The 19,790-nt window shown below is 36.8% G+C and overlaps 1 protein-coding gene across 1 annotated transcript in view; it reads left to right on the plus strand.

Moving 5' to 3' along the window:
• Positions 1–19,790, plus strand: part of lrba (LPS-responsive vesicle trafficking, beach and anchor containing) — a 334,073-nt gene that overhangs the window by 134,909 nt on the left and 179,374 nt on the right. Inside the window, 1 exon segment of the mRNA XM_067441679.1 lies at positions 16,610–16,674. Within this exon segment, the coding sequence (XP_067297780.1) occupies positions 16,610–16,674 (65 nt within the window).

Genomic DNA, 19,790 nt, shown 5'->3' on the forward strand with positions numbered 1-19,790 from the left:
CATCTTCTATAAGCCTATTGTGGTTTATTGCTTTTCACTTGTGTTTTATTGATAGTTGTTATATAAAGCTGTATTAGACATGCAACTTTTATTTGATTTCCCCCTGCCCCCATTCTTTCAGTCCTGAATATGAAAGAGATTTTCATATGCATATTTTAATAGAACAAACAAACTACATTGGGTACAATGAATGTGTTGATATAAAGTGCTATCAATCGATTAACAAAAACATTTTTAATCACACTTTTAATATATTTCATAATTTCACAGCTTAATCTCGAAATTAATGTAAAAACAACATAAAGACAGTATATTTTAAATACTTGTTTAAGGGCATCTTTTTATGCCCTTCTGTCTAACAGGTAGGACATATACAGCAATTGAATAGTTATCAAACAGTTTGCACTTCATAAATTATAAATTAAATATATATTATTCCTTATTAAAGCTACAAAGTGAGTAATGCATGCAGTGAGTGTTTTTTTTTTCCCTCTGACCTTTGTTCTTTGATTAACATAAATGACAGCTGTGGCTGATTTTTTTAAGATCTGCTGCTGCACATGAAACAGATCTCACATGCGTCTCATTTTCACGCAACTCTTTAAGTTCATTTAACTCATTTAAGACTGCTCTTATGAGGATACTTGATTTTAAAAAAGGGTATTTTGGTATAATTCTTGATCCTAGTGTGCTATCTGTGCACACGATACTTGTGTGCTTTGGTGTGTCATACGGACAGCACATTCACAGACTGAGCGTTCTCTTTTGTCTTGTCATGCTTGAATGGTTTAAATGCATTTGCATTAATAAGAACGTGAACATAAAATGTAACGTTAGCCAAAGGATGACAGAAAAAATGTTGCGTTAATAAATATTTTAATACTTTAAACTTGAAAAAATTACTTGCATGCATTAACGTGTTAACATTTTAAGCACTAATATATAAACCGATCAGGCATAACATTATGACTGGTGAAGTTAATAACACTGATTATCTCTTCATCACGGCACCCGTTAGTGGGTGGGATATATTAGGCAGCAAGGGAACATTTTGTCCCCAAAGTTGATCTGTTAGAAGCTGTCCAGTTTATTTTCCAACTCACTTCAATATGCTCAATGTGGTTGAGGTCCAGACTTTTAGGGGGCCAGTCCATCATTTTCAGTGTTCCAGGAGACTTCTTCCCTCACAGGTAGTTCCGATATTAGTTAAAATAATGTTTTGAGTCGTTGTCCTCTTAGAAAATAAATCCAGGCCCAATAAGATGACTCCCAGAGTGCCAAGTTATTAGCCACTTGTTCTAATAACTTTGTCCACAACTGTATATGTGTCTGTTGTTGGACGATAAGATCTGGCTCGCAGTCAATCTAATTCATCCCAAAGGTATTCTGTCAGGTTGAAGTCAGGACCCCCTACACCAAAATTTACACTTGGCACAATGCAGTCAGGCAAGTACTCTTCTCCCGGCAACCGCCAAGCCCAGACTCAACCATCGGATTGCCAGACAGAAAAGCGTGATTTATCATCCCAGAGAACACGTCTCCACTGCTCTAGAGTCCAGTGATGGTGTGCTTTACACCACTGCATCTGACACTTTGCATTGCACTTGGTGATGTAAGGCTTGGATGCAGCTGCTTGGCCATGGAAACTCATTCCATAAAGCTCTCTACACTCTGTTCTTGAGCTAATCTGAAGGCAACACGAAGTTTGGAGGTGTGTAGCTATTGACTCTCCAGAAAGTTGGTGACTTTTAAGTGGTCTACCACTTTGTGGCTATGTTGCTGTTGTTCCCAATTGCTTCCAATTGGATAATACCACTAACAGTTGACCGTGGAATATATATTAGTGAGAAAATGTCATGAATGGATTTATTGCTATATCTTTTTATCATGTTAGAATTCACTGAGCATCTGAGAGTGACCTTTGTTTGTATTGTTTTTCATAAATGTTTGTAGAAGCAGTCTGCATGCCTAGGTGCTTAATTTTATACACCTGTGGCCATTAAAGTGATTGGAATATCTGAATTCAAGGACGTGCCATATCAGTATGATTTTAGTACAATAAACATTCAGATTTCAGTTTTTAAAAGAAAGCTTTTGTTTTAGAGATTAACCGCGGTGCGTGCTGAACCATGGGTGGGAAGAAGTGCAATTCGATTTTTTTCAGAGAATTGTTACACACCTAACGTTTACCATGTATATTTTATGATTTGTATTAATTATTAGTAAATTATTTTGTGTGGTAAAATTATGCTAAAAATGCTGTAGATTTAAACTCAACTTGCATTGAACCCAGAAAATTCCTTTAATACTTTCGAGCAGAGCAGAGCAGAGAGAGGAGAGCAGAGCAGAAGGCTAGAAGAATGAATGTGGGTACGATGAGAGAGGCTGGATGAGTATAAAACAACAGCTATCAAAGTATCCACTCCGTTTAGGAAATTGCGAGTGATGTGACTTCAGATTAGGCCCTGCATATTACATGAAGATCATCTTTGAGTGTCCTCATATTGCCATTCAAGGCATCCACGTAAAGCCTTGTGTTTCACCCGACCTAATTCTCTTTGACAACCATCACACATACACACACACCGCCTCGCTGAAGAAGATATACCACCTGCTGTTGTACTGGAGGATACCACTTAAAAAGGTTTCAGCTTTTCAATAAATAATGCTGCCCACATTGAGACACTGACGAGGAGTAGAAGCTTGTGGATTTGATTTTATATAATCAAATCCACAAACTTCTACTCCTTGTATATATATATATATGTATATATGTGTATATATATATATATATATATATATATATATATATATATATATATATATATATATGTATATATGTATGTATATATATATGTATGTATATATGTATGTATATGTATGTATGTATATATATATATATATATATATATATATATATATATATATATATACACACATATATACATATATATATATATACAAGGAGTAGAAGTTTGTGGAAGAAAAAAATTATGTTGCGTTATTGTGTTAAATATTTTAATGCATTAAACTTGAAAAAATTGCTTGCATGCATTAACGTGTTAACATTTTAAGCACTAATATATAAACCGACCACTGACTGGTGAAGTAAAGAACACTGATTATCTCTTCATCACGGCACCCGTTAGTGGATGGGATATATAAGGCAGCAAGGGAACATTTTGTCCCCAAAGTTGATCTGTTAGAAGCTGTCCAGTTTATTTTCCAACTCACTTCAATATGCTCAATGTGGTTGAGGTCCAGACTTTTAGGGGGCCAGTCCATCATTTTCAGTGTTCCAGGAGACTTCTTCCATCACAGGTAGTTCCGATATTAGTTAAAATAATGTTTTGAGTCGTTGTCCTCTTAGAAAATAAATCCAGGCCCAATAAGATGACTCCCAGAGTGTGTGTGTGTGTGTGTGTGTGTGTGTGTGTGTGTGTGTGTGTGTGTGTGTATGTGTATATATATATATATATATATATATATATATATATATATATATATATATATATATATATATATATATATACACATATACACGCTATATAATATAAGATTGTCCAGCTAAAAATATACACAAAAATATATTTTTGTTAAATGCTACCTTATAAAAGCATCAGAAAAGCAATTGCAAACTGCTCTCAGATCGGACTTGGTTTGAAAATCATCTCATCCATCTACTTGACAGTGGCCTCCTGATAGCTGCGTGTCTGTCAGTTATATATGGGAGTCGGGGCAGCCGTGTTTCCCTATATCAGCCATTACCGCTCAGACCTTGTGTCAGGTCATCTATTCTTTAAGACATTCATCTTCTGAATGCCTCACACAATGGAAAGGCTAAGGTACAAGAGCAAAAAAAAAAAAAAAAACATATCTTCATGTACATGTTTGCAAAAGGCTGGGCCTGCATTGGTGTATTTCATTTGCCTTTTTTTCTGTCATGCATTTAGATCATAAGCTGCTAAAAGCTTATGATCTTCATACTTTGATCACCATCGTTTCACATCTGTTGTCCTGATTTTGTTGATGATCCTGACCAGGGAGTCTTTAATGTAGAGTTAACCTGTTAAACAGATGGGCACCTTCGTCAGTCAATATGTACTGGAGACACTGACTTCCCCCTGAGCACTTGGCATTTCTTAACCTTTGACCTTTAGGAAGAGAATGGAGAGTGGCCAGTGGCTCAAAAGTTTAACCCCCTGGAGTCATGGTGACTCTGGGATCAATACTCGCAGGGAGAGCAAAAGAAAGAGGAATCGATCGGTCGACTGTCCAGTGAAAGCCTCAGCAGTGACTGTTCACTGGATCTCTTCATCATTTCTCAACTGTGTCACTCGCTGTGTCAAAAAATGAAACCAGGCCCCAATCATGAAACACAAGAAGTGTTTGTGTAAAAGCTCTTATAATAGGTATTATGTAATCGGTGCAGGGTTTTTTTCTTTCTCTCATTAGCTTTACAAGTTTTATTAAACAGATATAATCCTGTGATCGCATTTAGCTGATCCTAAATTCAGGGCCAATGTATACCACAAAGGTTTATTAAGAGTAAATAATGGGCCACTGTAAGCATTCTCTTAATTTGCTTACAGTTTGTGCTGGTTTGTTTTGTTTTGTGTTTTGTTTTGACAAACATTGATCTCAATATCTTGATATAAGTATGAATTGTAAGGTGCCTGTTTTTAAAAGATCATTACGTTGCAGTTAGAAATGGAGATAGTAAAAATACTGCAAATTGATGTAAAAAATATTAAATATATAAACAGTGAATTTTTAAATCAGACTATACTTAATGTAAAGTCAAACGGCACAGTCAGACAGCATGGCACAATAGACCAGCGCTATTCTGAATTGTACGCACACACACACACACACCACACACACCACACACCACACACACACACACACACCACACACACACACACACACACACACACACACACACACACACACACACACACACACACACACACACACACACACACACACACACCACACACACAACAACAACAAGACAAATCATAGATACAAATGATTTCTCACTGGAGCAGTTTTGGAACTTGTAATGGATAGTGTTAAAGGAACTGTATGTATTTCAGTGTATTTCAATTAATCATAAAATGGCCCTGATATGTCATTAGACATTAAGAAATCATGTTAATTTATAAAACTTGTCACTGACAACAGTAGTCCGGCCAGGATATTGTCATTTAAAATTTGTTGTTGCAGCCCTCAACTGATGCTGATGTTGACATGTTGCGTTTTGCTCCACCCTCCACCTATCTACCAATCACAAAGTCAGTAGTGTCAGTAGTGTTTCTCCATCCAGGTTGCCAGCTCTGCTCTAGTTACCACAGCTGCAGCTACAAACTTTCCTGTTGGATCCTGCAGCCTATCTGGCAACCTTGAGTCAGAGAGAGGGGATACATCGCTCTACAGTAATTTGAAAGTGTTTGCAGTACCAGTTTTGGCCACAATCTTACATACACTTCCTTTAAAATATCTGTCAAGAAACAAAGTGTAATGTACAAACATTATAAACCTGTAAGTAAACATCTGCACACATCAGGTTCCAAGTGACAGTACACTGTTCAAGGAATCAGCTTTAAATGTATTCCTCCACCTCAGGCCAGCAGGCTTTCTGACCATTAAAACTGTCCCTTTTAAATGAAAAGCTATTTACATCAGACTGCAAGAATGCTTCGTCTAATTTAGACCTGCCATTTTTTTTTAACTTTGCAAGTTCCATAAACGTCGCAGAGCTGATGAGGAATGTGGTTGAACCTGAGGTTGAATCTTTCTCCCTCCCCATCTCACAGTCGGACCTGGACCCCGCTGAGAGGCATAACATATACGTAAGGTTCAAGCGCAGGCCCAGGGCACGTGTTGTCTTTCCCCCTTTCCATCTGCCTCCCTCCTCCACCCCAGACAACGACCCATGAGGGTCTCCGTGCCAGTGGATAACATTGCTCTCAGCATTCTTTGAACCCTGGGCTCCGTCGAGGCCCAGAGAAAACACACTAACACCAACTGGCACTTAATTCTGCCGGCGCCCTGCCGATGCGAGCTATGCGTCCGGAGAGGGGGCTCTTCCTGACAGGAAGTGAGAGGGAACGGCATGAGGAAAGCTTACGACTTGAGTGACTTTTAATTCACTCTCTGACTGCAATATTGTTGGCTGGGAAGGAGACATTATTGTGGCAAATTGTTTTTTTTTTTGGTTGTTTTTTTTTATGCTGTTGGAGTAACAGTCCTTCATGCAAGCTTTTTTCTTTAACTGTTGAAGATACTTATAGTAGGTTGATCTAGCATACCTCATTCAAAATCTCTTTCTTCTCTTTCTGTCACTGTTTACGTAGATGGATATGTGTATTTACAAAATCAAAATCATATTATCACTGTGTGTATTATCACCATGAGCTGAACATATAATAATCATTGTTTCTTTAGCCCAGAAAGGAAAACAACAAGATTTATGAATGCTATTATCATTACTGTCACGTTAGATTATTTCAGTCATCCCCCTCCTCCTAAACCTTCAACAGAGAGGGGGAAAAAACACTTTAACTTTTTTTAATTTAATAAATGAGCAGTTTTTAGAAATCTTTTGACGCCTCTAAGCCCAGATCATCGTAAGGAAGCTTCTAATCACATCTGTGTATTTAACCACAATCCTCTGTGGTCTTTAAATGTAGTCAGAGTAAATATTTGCTCCCCTTGTAAAGTCCCCTTGTGTGGAGTGTCCTCACAGAAACACAGACCCTTGGTCCGTTTGGGATTGTGTGTTTGCTTTAGAAGAGATAACATCTGAGAACATGCACAGGACTTGTAGAGCGTTCGACTTGTCACATCAGTAAATTAAGCTGTCTGGGCCAGCTGTCAGATGCCATTTTGATATTACAATGAGTTGATTAAAGCGGACCTCAACAAGGGAAAGTTTTAGCACTTCAACATTAAACTACCTTGAAGGGCAATATTAAAAATAATAAATAAATAAATAAATAAATAAATAAATAAATAAATAAATAAATAAATAAATAAATAAATAAATAAATATTAAAATAATAATTCAACTCCTTGAAGGACAATATTAAAATAATTAAAAATATAAAAAAAGAATGAGATAATCAAGAATATTTAAATGTTTTTTAGTGAACCACCTTAAAGGGCAATAATAAAATAATAAAAATAATTGAGAATATTAAAAAAATAATTAAACTACTTGAAGGATATTACAAGATAAAAAATAATTTAAAAAATCCAATTAATTGCACAAAATTGTTTTATGAAGATACAAAGGAGGATATTTTGTCTTTATATTTTAAATTATGATGCCATACAATAATGTTGTAATACTGTGGTGTACAAAATTATGATAAAAAAACAAATACAAAAAACAAACTATACCACAAATAATAATAATAATAATAATAATAATAATAAACTATCTACAAAATGTATAAAATATTAAATAAAATAAATAAAATAAAGTTTTAAAGGGGTTGGTTTTTTTCTAGGCTTGGTTGTGTTTATGGGGCGCAGTATAACAGTATAACTTTTTAAACTGCATATTTTTCTTCTATTTTACCTTTACTCCACACCGCTGTCTCCACTATCCTTTGAACTGCTCGTTTGCTTCCTGCTTCTATGAAGACCATCCCTCCGAAAAACACAATGGTCTTAGATTGGTTAGATGGCCAAATGTAGTTTCATGTATTTTTATTGGCTGAAGTGTCAAGCACAGGTTGCCGGGAAACGCCACGCCCCTTACCATTACGGGCAGAAGTAATATCTGCGTTGACTAGCAATTGGGTTTATGATGTCACCAACCCGGGAAGAAGCTCGTTGTAGTCCAAACCGGACGTTTTTGTAGGCAATATATTGCCGTAACTTTAAAAGACAATATCTCCGTTTACATTGAACTTTCAGCGCTGTAACTTTGCAGATACTGTTCATGCTAAAAAAGTGAAATCGCATGCAACCACCCCTTTATAATTAGATTTTAGAAAACACAGTGATCAATTCTAATTTCTTAGGTAGTAAATTTGACCATTTTGGAGCATAAAAATAAAATGTATTACTACTTCATCTGAGACGCTCAGAAGCTCACTGTTCACCATGATGGTTTTGAATTGCTTGACTTATAATTGGAATCACTTCAAAAAGGAACATGTGCAGTGCAAATATATCATATAGGCTACATAAAATTATAATGAGAACATCATTATAATTTAGTTTTTGTAATCAGGCTCTCAAAAATGATATACATTTTTTTAGTAACACTTTACAATAAGGTTTCATTCGTTAACATTAGTTTATTAACTATCAGTGTTGTTACTGTATTTGTTAATCTTTGTTAACTTCAGTTAATAAAAATACAGCTCTTCATGGTTTGTTCATGTTAGTTCACAGTGCATTAACTAATGTTAACAAGATTTTAATAGTTTATTAGTAAATGTTGAAATTAACATTAATAAATGCTTTATAAGTGCAGTTCATCATTAGCTCATGTCAACTAATGTAGTTAACTATTGTTAACTAATGAATCTTATTTTAAAGTGTTACCATTTTTTTCTGCCAATATATTGGTTATCGGGTTTCAAATATAAGGAAGTATCGGTTATCGGATTCTGACCAAATTTTATATCAGTGCATCCCTATTCCCTAAAGGACAGATACTTTAGAGCCAATCACACAAAACCTTATATGTAAGTAAATGTTTGTTAGAATGCACACAAAACCTGATGTGATTACTTGCTCTATCAGGATTCTAGCTGCATAATCCTCAACATGCTGGAGTTTGGTTTGTGTTGATTTTAAGGCCACAGTGAGGATAGCATTACAATAATGGATACTTTATGGATATCTAATTTTTTTGTTTGGAAATGTAAATGTTTTCCCTGTAAGTAATACTACACTGACATTTTAAATCTAGAATCTCTTTTTGTTGATCAAAGCTGTACAGTAGCCACTTTTCCGTCATAAATCGCCTTGTGCTCTGTGGACAAGCCGTAACGTAAACTTCTCCTGCACGTTATGATCTGAAACAGCACTCTTACATGTGACGAATATTTTTTTTGTTTCATCTGAGCTTCAAACCACCAGCTTGCAGAAAACAAACAAATACTTGTGATTATAACTGATGGGTTGGAAACTGGAGAGTGACTTGTTTATTTTCAATGAACGAAGCCAAACGCCATGCACATTTCCTTGTCTTGCCATTGTGGATGAGGCAAAACGGTACATTTTAGGTCTGCGTTGTTTCAGTCGTGTTTCAGTTTGAGGGTAATTGCATTCTCTTAATCAGCAGTGATTAGGAATGCAGCGCCACGGTAATTATCATGGCAAAACTAAACAAAAGAGTGCCTCATTGGATAACTTCTCTACGGAATCTGAAACACGTTTTTTTGTCTCTCTGGAAAAAAAAATACTTTTTTATTTTTTTACTTAAACAATTCAATTAAATCAAGGCATTAACTTAAAGTGGTAGGAAATTTTATACAATTAATTTTTTATTGGCACACAACATTACACTGATTTTGTTTACGAATGTGTTCACACACTCACACTATCCCAATACACAAAGTTCTTTGTAAGAATGTCACCAGGTCTCTCTCTCTCTCTCTCTCTCTCTCTCTCTCTCTCTCTCTCTCTCTCTCTCTCTCTCTCTCTCTCTCTCTCTCTCTCTCTCTCTCTCTCTCTCTCTCTCTCTCTCTCTCTCTCTCTCTCTCTCTCTCTCTCTCTCTCTCTCTCTCTCTCCTTCTCTTCCTCTACATTCCCTTGGCTCTGTATTACAGACTTCTGTTTATAATGTAACAACATAATATAATAATATAATTATTATAATAATGTTTTTTCTTAATCAGTAAAAAAAACGTGTTGCCCATTAGTTGGTACAGACGATGGAACTGCCGTCTCTTTTGCAGCAGATCTTCGTTTTTTTTTTGCATACATTGGAGGAAATCTCTTCATGAGTTCTCAGCTTGTAAAAATAATGACATATGTACATGCATAAAATGATCTCGTTTAATCCAGCACACAGCATTGTTTTGAATGTTCGATAAGCAAGCTCCGTCGTCATATAAGCCGACCAATTTCCCTGTGCCTTTGGTTCGGTAACTCTAGGTTCACTGTTGTGTGAACGCTAAGCAGACCAGGACTATATGTTTTGTTTTTGTTTTTTGGTCCGGAACGCACCCTAAGAATACAAGTGAGAAATGGCTTAAGAGTAAATACAAACAAGTATAAAAATGTAAAAACAGAATAAGACACACAATTATTTACAAGTCCTACTCTTTTTATATAAGATATTTCAATAATTTTTAATTGAAATGTTATTGAGTTTTTGCACTTAGACGTTAGATGTTAGACGTTTTGAGTTGCAAGTTCAGAATAATTTTATCATAAGTCTCAGTGTTGGTTTAGATCGGGGGTCTTCAACTAAAATAGCTTGGGGTCCAGAAAAAAAACCTTCCTCACCGGCCAAGGTCCGGACAATTATATACCTAAAAACATGAATAGATGAATTTTTGCCAGACTAAAGAAATTAGTGTAGATTAAATAATAATAACTTTATTTTCTATAGCGCCTTTAAAAGCAGCTTCTCAAAGCGCTGTACATAAGAACATAAAACCACAGCAAAATATAACAACATATATATAAAAAAAAAACAAATAAAAAAAACCCCTTGTCTTCAATCAATGAACACAAACCCTCCTGGTTAAAAACAAAACAGAAATATAGTAACATAATTTTATGTTCATTCACATGTATAGTCTCTACTTAACTAAATGTTGGTAGAAATGAAATGAAAAAGTGCACAAAATATTTTATCTCTTTATATCAACTGTTCCTTTAAATCCAGAAAAATGTAAATAACCTCAAATAACATCACAAAAGCATAAACATTCCTGGTTCCAAAAAAATAATACAAATAATAAAAAAAAAAGTGAATATAGCTACATAGTCTGAACTTCAGTGCATGTGAGAAATTGGCTCATTTATTTTCTGCACCCTTACCTCAGACTGCTGATGACAAGGATTCTTTAAAATGTGTATGGCTGAATCCGAAATCGCCCCTATACCCTAAATAGGGCATTATTTGAGGGGACAGCCATTTGTAGTGGTGTCCGAAACCACAGTGGACATGTTTGAGTGTACTCACATGTTGCACCGCAATAACTAGTGTACAGGCGATGTACACACAACAGCTGTCCGACTTCACGCACTCGTTTTCATTCACTCCTTCAAGTGAACTGTAATAGTGGACTAATCTAGGGAATAGTGAATGAGGGTTAAGGGGTCCATTTCTGATTCAGTCTCTGTTTTGCGCGCCACTTTCTGCTCAGTCTCTTCGCTGCAGGCGTGACTGCGCGTCTAAACATATAGTGAGCATAGTAACGTAGCCTAAATGGGGTTGCACACCGGACTGAAGCCCATGGGCGCGTGAGTGTCTCAGGATCTCACCCCGGACACTCACATATGCGCGAGCTCAGGTTTGAATTGACTTCTGACAGAAGAGCTGCACGATGTATTACATTTATATTATATTTCCCTCAAATTTTTTTTTTTAATTTTTACTCATATTTTAATTAAAACTCATATTAAAAAATTAAGTAATAGGATTAAACTTAATTTAGTAAACTTTAGATTCATTAGAGACTCCCTCTCAACACAAGCTGCAAAATTATAATTTTTTTTCATGATTTTACCTTATATTACATATTGTTTTATAAGCTGGTCTAATACGCACCCTACAACAATAAAACCAATAGAAACTGTATACAAACAGGCTTTAAAAATACTGGATAAAAATCATTCCGCTATCACCATTGTAGTATTTTAAGTAAATATCAGATACTTACCTGGGATAATCTCATTAAATTTAATAATATTAGTTTAATTTATCAAATCAAACATGGCTTAGCACCTCTTCCATTATGTGACTTTGTAATGTTTAGATCAAGTGAGGTTAGGGTAACAGGAGGAGCAGTGAGGGAAGACTGTATCATTCCCCGGAGAAAAACTGCTTTTGGTCAGGCTGTTTTCTCCGTAAGGGCAGGTCAGCAATGGAACACAGTACCAGAAAACATTAGAGAGTCTTTGTCATTCTCTTCATTCAAAAAGAATGCCAAAAAATGGCTCGTAATGAACCAAATCTGTGGACACTAGCTCCTTCTGTGTGTATTTATATATTTTAAAACTAAGTTACACTAAATATATTTGCTAACTGTATTGTCTTACATAATTTTTTTATTTTTTTAATTTTTTTATTTTATAATTATTTTATAGTTGTGATTATTTTTAAGGTTGCCTTTCTGTACATCTGGCTGGAGGACTGCCGATGAAAATTAGCCCTTTCGAGCTAACTCGGGTACATTTACATTATTGTAATGTCGATTAATGTACATTGTCCTTTTTTAAATAAATAAACAAACAAACAAACAAAAATGTCCATGTATATACTTATTTCACCCTGTGCTACAAGAGATACACTCATCTGGCAGTTCTTCTGTCAGAAGTCGATTCAAAACTGAGCTTGCGCGTGATATGTGCGTCCGTTGTGAGATCCTGAGACGCGCCGCTGAGCTTCAGTCCGGTGTGCGACCCCTTTAACTGTCAACGCAACCGTGGCAACAAAGGAAAAACGGTTCTACTGAGCTGTCTGCTATAAATGTGATTCTTTATTTATTTATTTTAAATCACATTTGGCATTTATTTATTTCAGTGCGTCAAAAGGCTTTGCGGTCCGGGTGGATGCATCTCGTGGTCCGGATCCGGACCGGAGTCCGCCAGTTGGCGACCCCTGATTTCGATTGTTTATTTACCTGAGCGTCAATAAAAGTGAAACTGACATTTTACACAAGTGTGTTTGGAAGGATTTGACCTTGAGGTAACGTTCCCTATACGCTAGTCTTTGCTGTTTTATGGAGACTGGAGGAAACAAGGTCAATTATAAATGTCCTTGATGAGGTCTAAGACTGGTTTGAATCACAGTGGCTATCATTACGAGTTTATCTTTACGATACAAACTTTCCCAGGCGCTGTTTGTGTGGCTGATAAAAGTCATGTTCTATCTTAGGACACAATTCCGGTCTCGATGACATGAATGGATCAGCGTGAGTGGTTGCTGTAACGACAGGACCGGGTTAGAGGTGGCTGGGTTGTAGAAGCACCTCTCTTAGGTCAGGGTCAGAGTTGAAAGGTCACAAATGGCTGCCTGTATCCACTCATCAGGTCAGAATGGAAACAGCATTGGATACCATAAAACCGTATCAGGGCCCTATCACAATGACTGGTTGAAATCCAATAACCGTCAGCCTTGTCCCCAACACACAGCACTGATCGTTAAGGTTTTTTGATTGGGGTCATTGCTTCCTTTAATTAAAGAATAATGCCTTTCCCTCACCCATCGAACATTCATTTATCTTTGTAGCGAAAATGTATTTGTGTGCTTGGTTGATGACAGCCGCTGAAGCATTTTCACCTAACAAAAGATCCTAGCATATGTGCAGTTTCTCCCAGCAATGTAATCTACTGAACTTTAGTTGGCTGTTTGGTCTGAAAAAGCACCTTCCTATTTCCCTTCCTTTCAAATTATTTATTTTCCTTTATTATTCCATCTTATACATTTTACAGAAATACCCAGAATGAATTCCATTGAAAATAAATGGTATTTCAAGGAATGGTATTTTAAAAATGTATTTTATATATTATTTTAAATGTTTCTGTAAAAGTAATGAGTATATATTTAGTAAGTGTTAAACTGCTCTCTTCTATTCCAAGTTTCTCTGAACTCTGTGTCAATGTCAGGACATTATGTTTGTGGTGTTGTGTGTTTATGCTTATTGTTTGAGGCTGGACTTGACCAATTGTAGATGGGGAGTGTGTCCAATTGTTTTAAGTTTGAAACACTAGCATTGCCAGAAAAGAGATTCTGGGTGTGCATAATAAAAAACTGGCTGTGCCACATTTATTGTGAGATTAATGTACAAAAAAACCCTGATTCTGCATGTCACTTACATTACAGAATAGACTGGGATGATGTGTAAAACTATATACCTAGTCTCGCCACACACACTATGACTCCCCTTTGACTCCTCTGGATCATCCAAAGCATCATTGGCAAACTTAAGACGGGCCTGGACATGTGCTGGTTTAAGCAGGGGACCCTTCCGTGCCATGCATGATTTCAAACCATGACGTCCTAGTGCATTAACCTTGGAAACGGTGGTCCCAGCTCTTTTCAGGTCATTGACCAGCTCCTCCCGTGTAGTTCTGGGCTGATTTCTCTCCTTTCTTAGGATCATTGAGAGCCCAAGAGTTGAGATCTTGCATGGAGCCCCAGTCCCAGGGAGACTGACAGTCATGTTTAGCTTCTTCCATTTTCTAATGATTGCTCCAACATTGGACCTTTTTTTCACCAAGCTGCTTGCCAATTTCCCCATAGACCTTTCCAGTCTTGTGGAGGTGTACAATTTTGTCTCTAGTGTCTTTGGACAGCTCTTTGGTCTTGGCCATGTTAGTAGTTGGATTCTTACTGATTGTATGGGGTGGACGGGTGTCTTTATGCAGCTAACGCCCTCAAACAGGTGCATCTATTTTAGGATAATAAATGGAGTGGAGGTGGACATTTTAAAGGCAGACTAACAGGTCTTTGAGGGTCAGAATTCTAGCTGATAGACAGTTGTTCAAATATTTATTTGCCGCTGTATCATACAAATAAATAGTTAAAAAATCATATATTGTGATATCCTTTTTTTTTTTTTTTTATGATGTCTCTCACATGCAGTGGACATGCGCCTACGATGACAATTTCAGACCCCTCCATGATTTCCAAGTGGAATAAATATAGTGGCAAAATAGCAGGGTGTTCAAATAGTTATTTTCCTCACTGTTATATGAACAGGATCATTTCGAGCTACAGGCAAAATAATTGATTTTTATTTTATTTTAGTCTACTTTGAGGTTTTCTCAAAAATTTGTTCATTAAGCTCTTCTCTAGCGATCCCAATGGTCCAAATAGCAGTTATACATCTAAAAGTATCTTTATTTGTAGGTTTTCTGAGAGGAGTATTATATTTCCCTTGCCCACGGAAAATGCAATTTTTCTCTGCTCGCTACTCGATGGCTCGCGCTGTGCTTCCCCTCAGCACGTTTGGTATCGTTTTAAAGCGTAGCATTCCAACTTTGTGAATATTCATAGCGAATTATCAATGTCATGAGTCTGAACCAATGAAATATGATTTTTAAACTCTTAAAGCTGATCTTACTTGCGCAGACTGACAGATCCATCTCTCATGCTGTCTGACAGGCAATCCCTATATACACATTTACACAGAATTACAGTATTTTAAACATCTGTCTTGGCGAGTATTCACACAAACATGATCTATTATGTCTTAAATTAACATTTGCTTAACTGTTGGGCAGCAAGGGTTATTCAAAGATTCTTTATTGTTAAGAATGAGCAGCACACATCTCCCAAGATGCTGGGGTCACAGTGAGTGGCTGTTTGTGAATTGGTTGGCAGTCCGTTTTTTAACGAATATCATTTAAAATTTAAATTACATTTTAAATGAAAAAAAATATTGTAAGTAAACAATAGCCCAAGTTTAGATGTTTTTTTTATTTTATTTTTATTAAGACTATACAAATAATTCTGCATCTATGTTTAGGTATGCCAGTTGCCACTGTGGGCTTCTTGAATATGCTTCCTCAAATATTTTATGCTGGAGATTCCAAAGTAAAATGGATATAAGCTGGGAAATAATGACTGTTATAGTGAATAAAGCCTCTGCAACACATGAAGGTGTACACACATTGTAATTTAAAATGTTTGTTTCTTTTGGTTAAAGCCTCACTTTTCTTCTCCTCCTCCCAGAGGATGGTGAAATATTTCCTTCCTTATAGGCAAGTTAATTTGCCCTGTTTCATTTTCATTTATGACCCTAGAAATAGGCAGGGGATTAAAAAATAAATCATCATCATTATGAAACTATTGCTTGTGTAGAACCTCAACCAAGAAGCACTCTCTGTTGGCCGAAACAAATGAGACATTAGGGTCTGACCGTTACGCTCCTGTCTCCATGATACAGTCTCTCTTGAAAAGAGCCCTCGAGAATACACGAGTGACTTTGTACATACTCATGACCTGGTTGTTATTATTATTCTTGAGACGATCACAGGAAAGTGTTGAAAGGTTGGCGCAGCTGTGAAAAATGTCAATGATTTGGTTTCGCTCCTAGGCTATTAAACAACACTGAAAGCTGTGGTTTCAGGAGTTGTTTAGACTAACACCTTTTACAACAACCGGGTGAGACCTGTAAAAGATTTTAAGGGGTGCGCTTGTTTAAAGGAAATCTTGAACATTAAAGATACTGTAAAAAACATGTTAAAGGCCCATTTTGCTTTCTTCCTCCTCCCCCCAGTGACCGCTTCCTCTGTATGAAGTTTGTTGATGAGGATGATGATGAAGCTTCTGTTCATTTAAATTCTTACATATTGATGACATTATGCTGATGTTTATTCTCCCTATACCCAACCTTCCTCTCTCTGCTTATTGTATAAACTGAGTGATTGTAAAGTCTTTTTTTATTTCTCTCCACAGGAGTGGCAGAATTCCATCCAAAAGAATGCGGGTTTGGCCTTCATCGAGCTTGTGAACGAGGGCAGGTAATTATCTAATCCCATCCTCTGACCCTTTGTTAGCCACCTCCTCATTATCTCCTGCTTACAACGCTACGTCTCGCGTGTACGATCAGATCATGTTTGGGAGGAAATCAATGTAATGTGGAAAGAGGATCAACAGGGTGACCTGGAGTTCAAGGCGTCTGTCAATATCTTGGCTTGTTCCCATGCGTTTCTGAGAGGGCAGCAGCGCCTTAGTTTCTTGTCCACCTCTTGGGAAATCTTTCTCGTATCTTGCTGTTTTCAGACAGGTTTATGTCTCATCTGTTGGACTGTTTTACTCAGACTCCCTTTGGGATGGAAGGATCTGTCTTCAATTTCAAGCCCTTAGATCTTTCAGATGGCTCTCATTTTTATCTTAGCAATGGAAATTAATGTTAATGAATGCTGCCATGCTGATGAACTCTCCATAAATGTTAATGAATGCAGTGATACACTGAGGCTCCTCCACCCTCGCTGCTGGCCATCTTTACAACTCTTTTTCAAACATACGCCTTTCTTTTGGAAAGTAGGGTCAAGGTTTAGACAACATCTGGCACAGCAGCACCTGTCATATAGATCTCACTGTAATCCTGGCTGTAAAAGTGCATATTAAATATGTCATTATAATGCTTTCTGCACTAAAATTAAGATGGTCACTACTGATTTAGTCTCAGTGCTTTCAAAGTCAAGTTGATTTTCAACACAGGAGTTCGTAAAACTCTGTGAATTTTGAAGCACAGAGAAAATAACTAAAACAAATACTTTGGCAGTGCAGTACAGTGACTATACGGGACAATAATTTCATTGTTCTTAGGTGTTCAATGATGTGTTGTTCTTTCTTTTGTCTAGATTTATACATTTATTTAATAATGTGTAAAAAAAAAAGGCACAGTTAAGGGCTGGGTGGTATGACATCATATATAATGGCGACGATTTAAAAAAAAAATCTGCTTGAGTTTATATTGTGGTATGTAAATATATCTGCATGGCAGAAGAAAAGCGGGACGTGCATGATGTTTAGGTCAGAAAGTCATGAAAAAAGATAACTCATTACTCGTGCTGACTGACACACGTCTGAAGCGCACACAGAAAGCTGCTACTTCTAGACAGCATCCCAAACTGAGTTCTCTTTCGCTACTTATAATATGGACAAATCATCTGGAATATTTAAATAAACACAGTCAATTATGTGTTAAATGAACGTAAACAGTTGAATGAAAACCTGATGTGTGTCAGTGCATTCGTTCTTAAAGTGACAGCAGCCTAATATACATCCTGCTTCTGGGTCATTTAATGTGTATCAAACAACAAAAGACACAACAACAAAATATCAGTCACTGCTCTTGACTGAATTACTTTTTTGACAATTTTGTATGAATTTATCCATTCAAGAGCAAGATGGTGTAAAAGAGAGCTCAATTCAGTATTCAATTGGCTTTTTGGGAGCTATTTCAAGGTTTCAATTCATAGGTTTGTGATATGATTCTGATCTTGATACATTATCACTTCATTTGGATAAATATCAGGTACAGAAACTACATGGTCATTTTTCTCAAGTGAAAGCTATTAACAATGGTTAGTTAATAATAACTGGTATTATTATTAGCAGGTAAAATTAACTACACAAATTAATAGTTATTTTAGTGGTGCAAATCTGTGCACAAATACTATGTTTCATAATGCCAACTAAACATCTTCAGTGATCATCATGCAGGTTGTAAATAAGGTCTTAGCAGCTTATATACAGTGACCTTGCATGGTGACCTTGATTGGACCTAGGCTGGTCCAATCAAGTAGTTGCAGGTCTTCGTTGGTTTAATTAAAACAATATGTGCGTTCGACTTCATGCGGCGCTGCCCAGACCGAATGGCGTATGACATTAACATACCATGAGAGCGACGCTTTTTAATTTGGCTTGAGATTTACTTGGGGAGCATGAAAACCTGCTTTACCATTCTATAATCGATAATCTAATCTTTTGTTTGTTTCGTTAGACTTTCATACCATAAAGTAAGTAAAAGCAGTTAAAGAAAGACAGGAAAGCGAAAGGGTGATAGAATAAAGGGCAGTCACAGAGAGTGGGCTGAGTTATTGATGGCAGTCCGGGTGAGAGGGGTGGGAGAGGGTCACCGCAGAGTCCCTGGCACGTCCGCTCCCCCGCTGCCCACTGCTGACACAACGGGCTCGAGTTTCAGCCCTCCACCCTCCGCCTGTTATTCTTCCACTTTGCAGAGGCCTGAGCCTCCTGACCTGCTGAGATACTCATCTCTATCCCTAGGGGAATGTTTTATTAGGCCATGGCTTGTGTTGTTCACAAATCTGCCCGGGGTGTAAATGTGCTGTTTCAAGATCAGGTTCCTCCCTGTCTGTGCTAACCCAGGGCAAAGTGAACTGAGAAAACAATGCTGACTCACAAACAAGACTCTTAGATGGACAGAACAGCTTCAGGTTCTGATGAGGGTTGACAAACAGTAGCAGTAAAAACAGGATACATCTGATCTCCCATCAGCCCATATAATCATCAGATGCCCTGTGACAAGAAACTGTGTGTGTGTGTGTTTATCCAAGGAATGCTGTTCTTACATATGTAGAAACATGAGCTTGGGTGAGACGTGCCCCCTTCTCCACACCCCCTACATCCGTATCTTGTTAGATACGTATCATTTACAAATCAATCGCTGGTTGTTTTAGTGGGGATGGTTTTAGCTGCCGTGCCAAATAAGATTTTCTGCTCAGTTTTGCATGGTGTAGTTAAGTTGGTTTAGCATACTATTTACACTTTGATGACCTAACAACTGTGTTATTAAATCAGTAAAATGTATTTCACAGATTAACAGTTGAGAGATGTGGAAGATATCCTTTTACTATTTTGTAGGCCAACATTTTCCATTGGATGTGAACATCATTTTACAATGAAATGTATATAAATATTCTTTAGTATGGACACACAATATATCAATGCAACATAATTTATTACAGATTGGCTTTAATTATTAATTATATATTGATTATTATTAATATTGATTGTATCGTCAAATATTGGTTGTTTATCAGCCTACATTTACATGCTGTATATTATAATGTGATGCCTTAATTCACTTGCAGCATGAAAACGATTA

Source organism: Pseudorasbora parva, chromosome 4 (genome assembly GCF_024679245.1).
Source record: "Pseudorasbora parva isolate DD20220531a chromosome 4, ASM2467924v1, whole genome shotgun sequence".
Taxonomy (NCBI): Eukaryota; Metazoa; Chordata; class Actinopteri; order Cypriniformes; family Gobionidae; genus Pseudorasbora; species Pseudorasbora parva.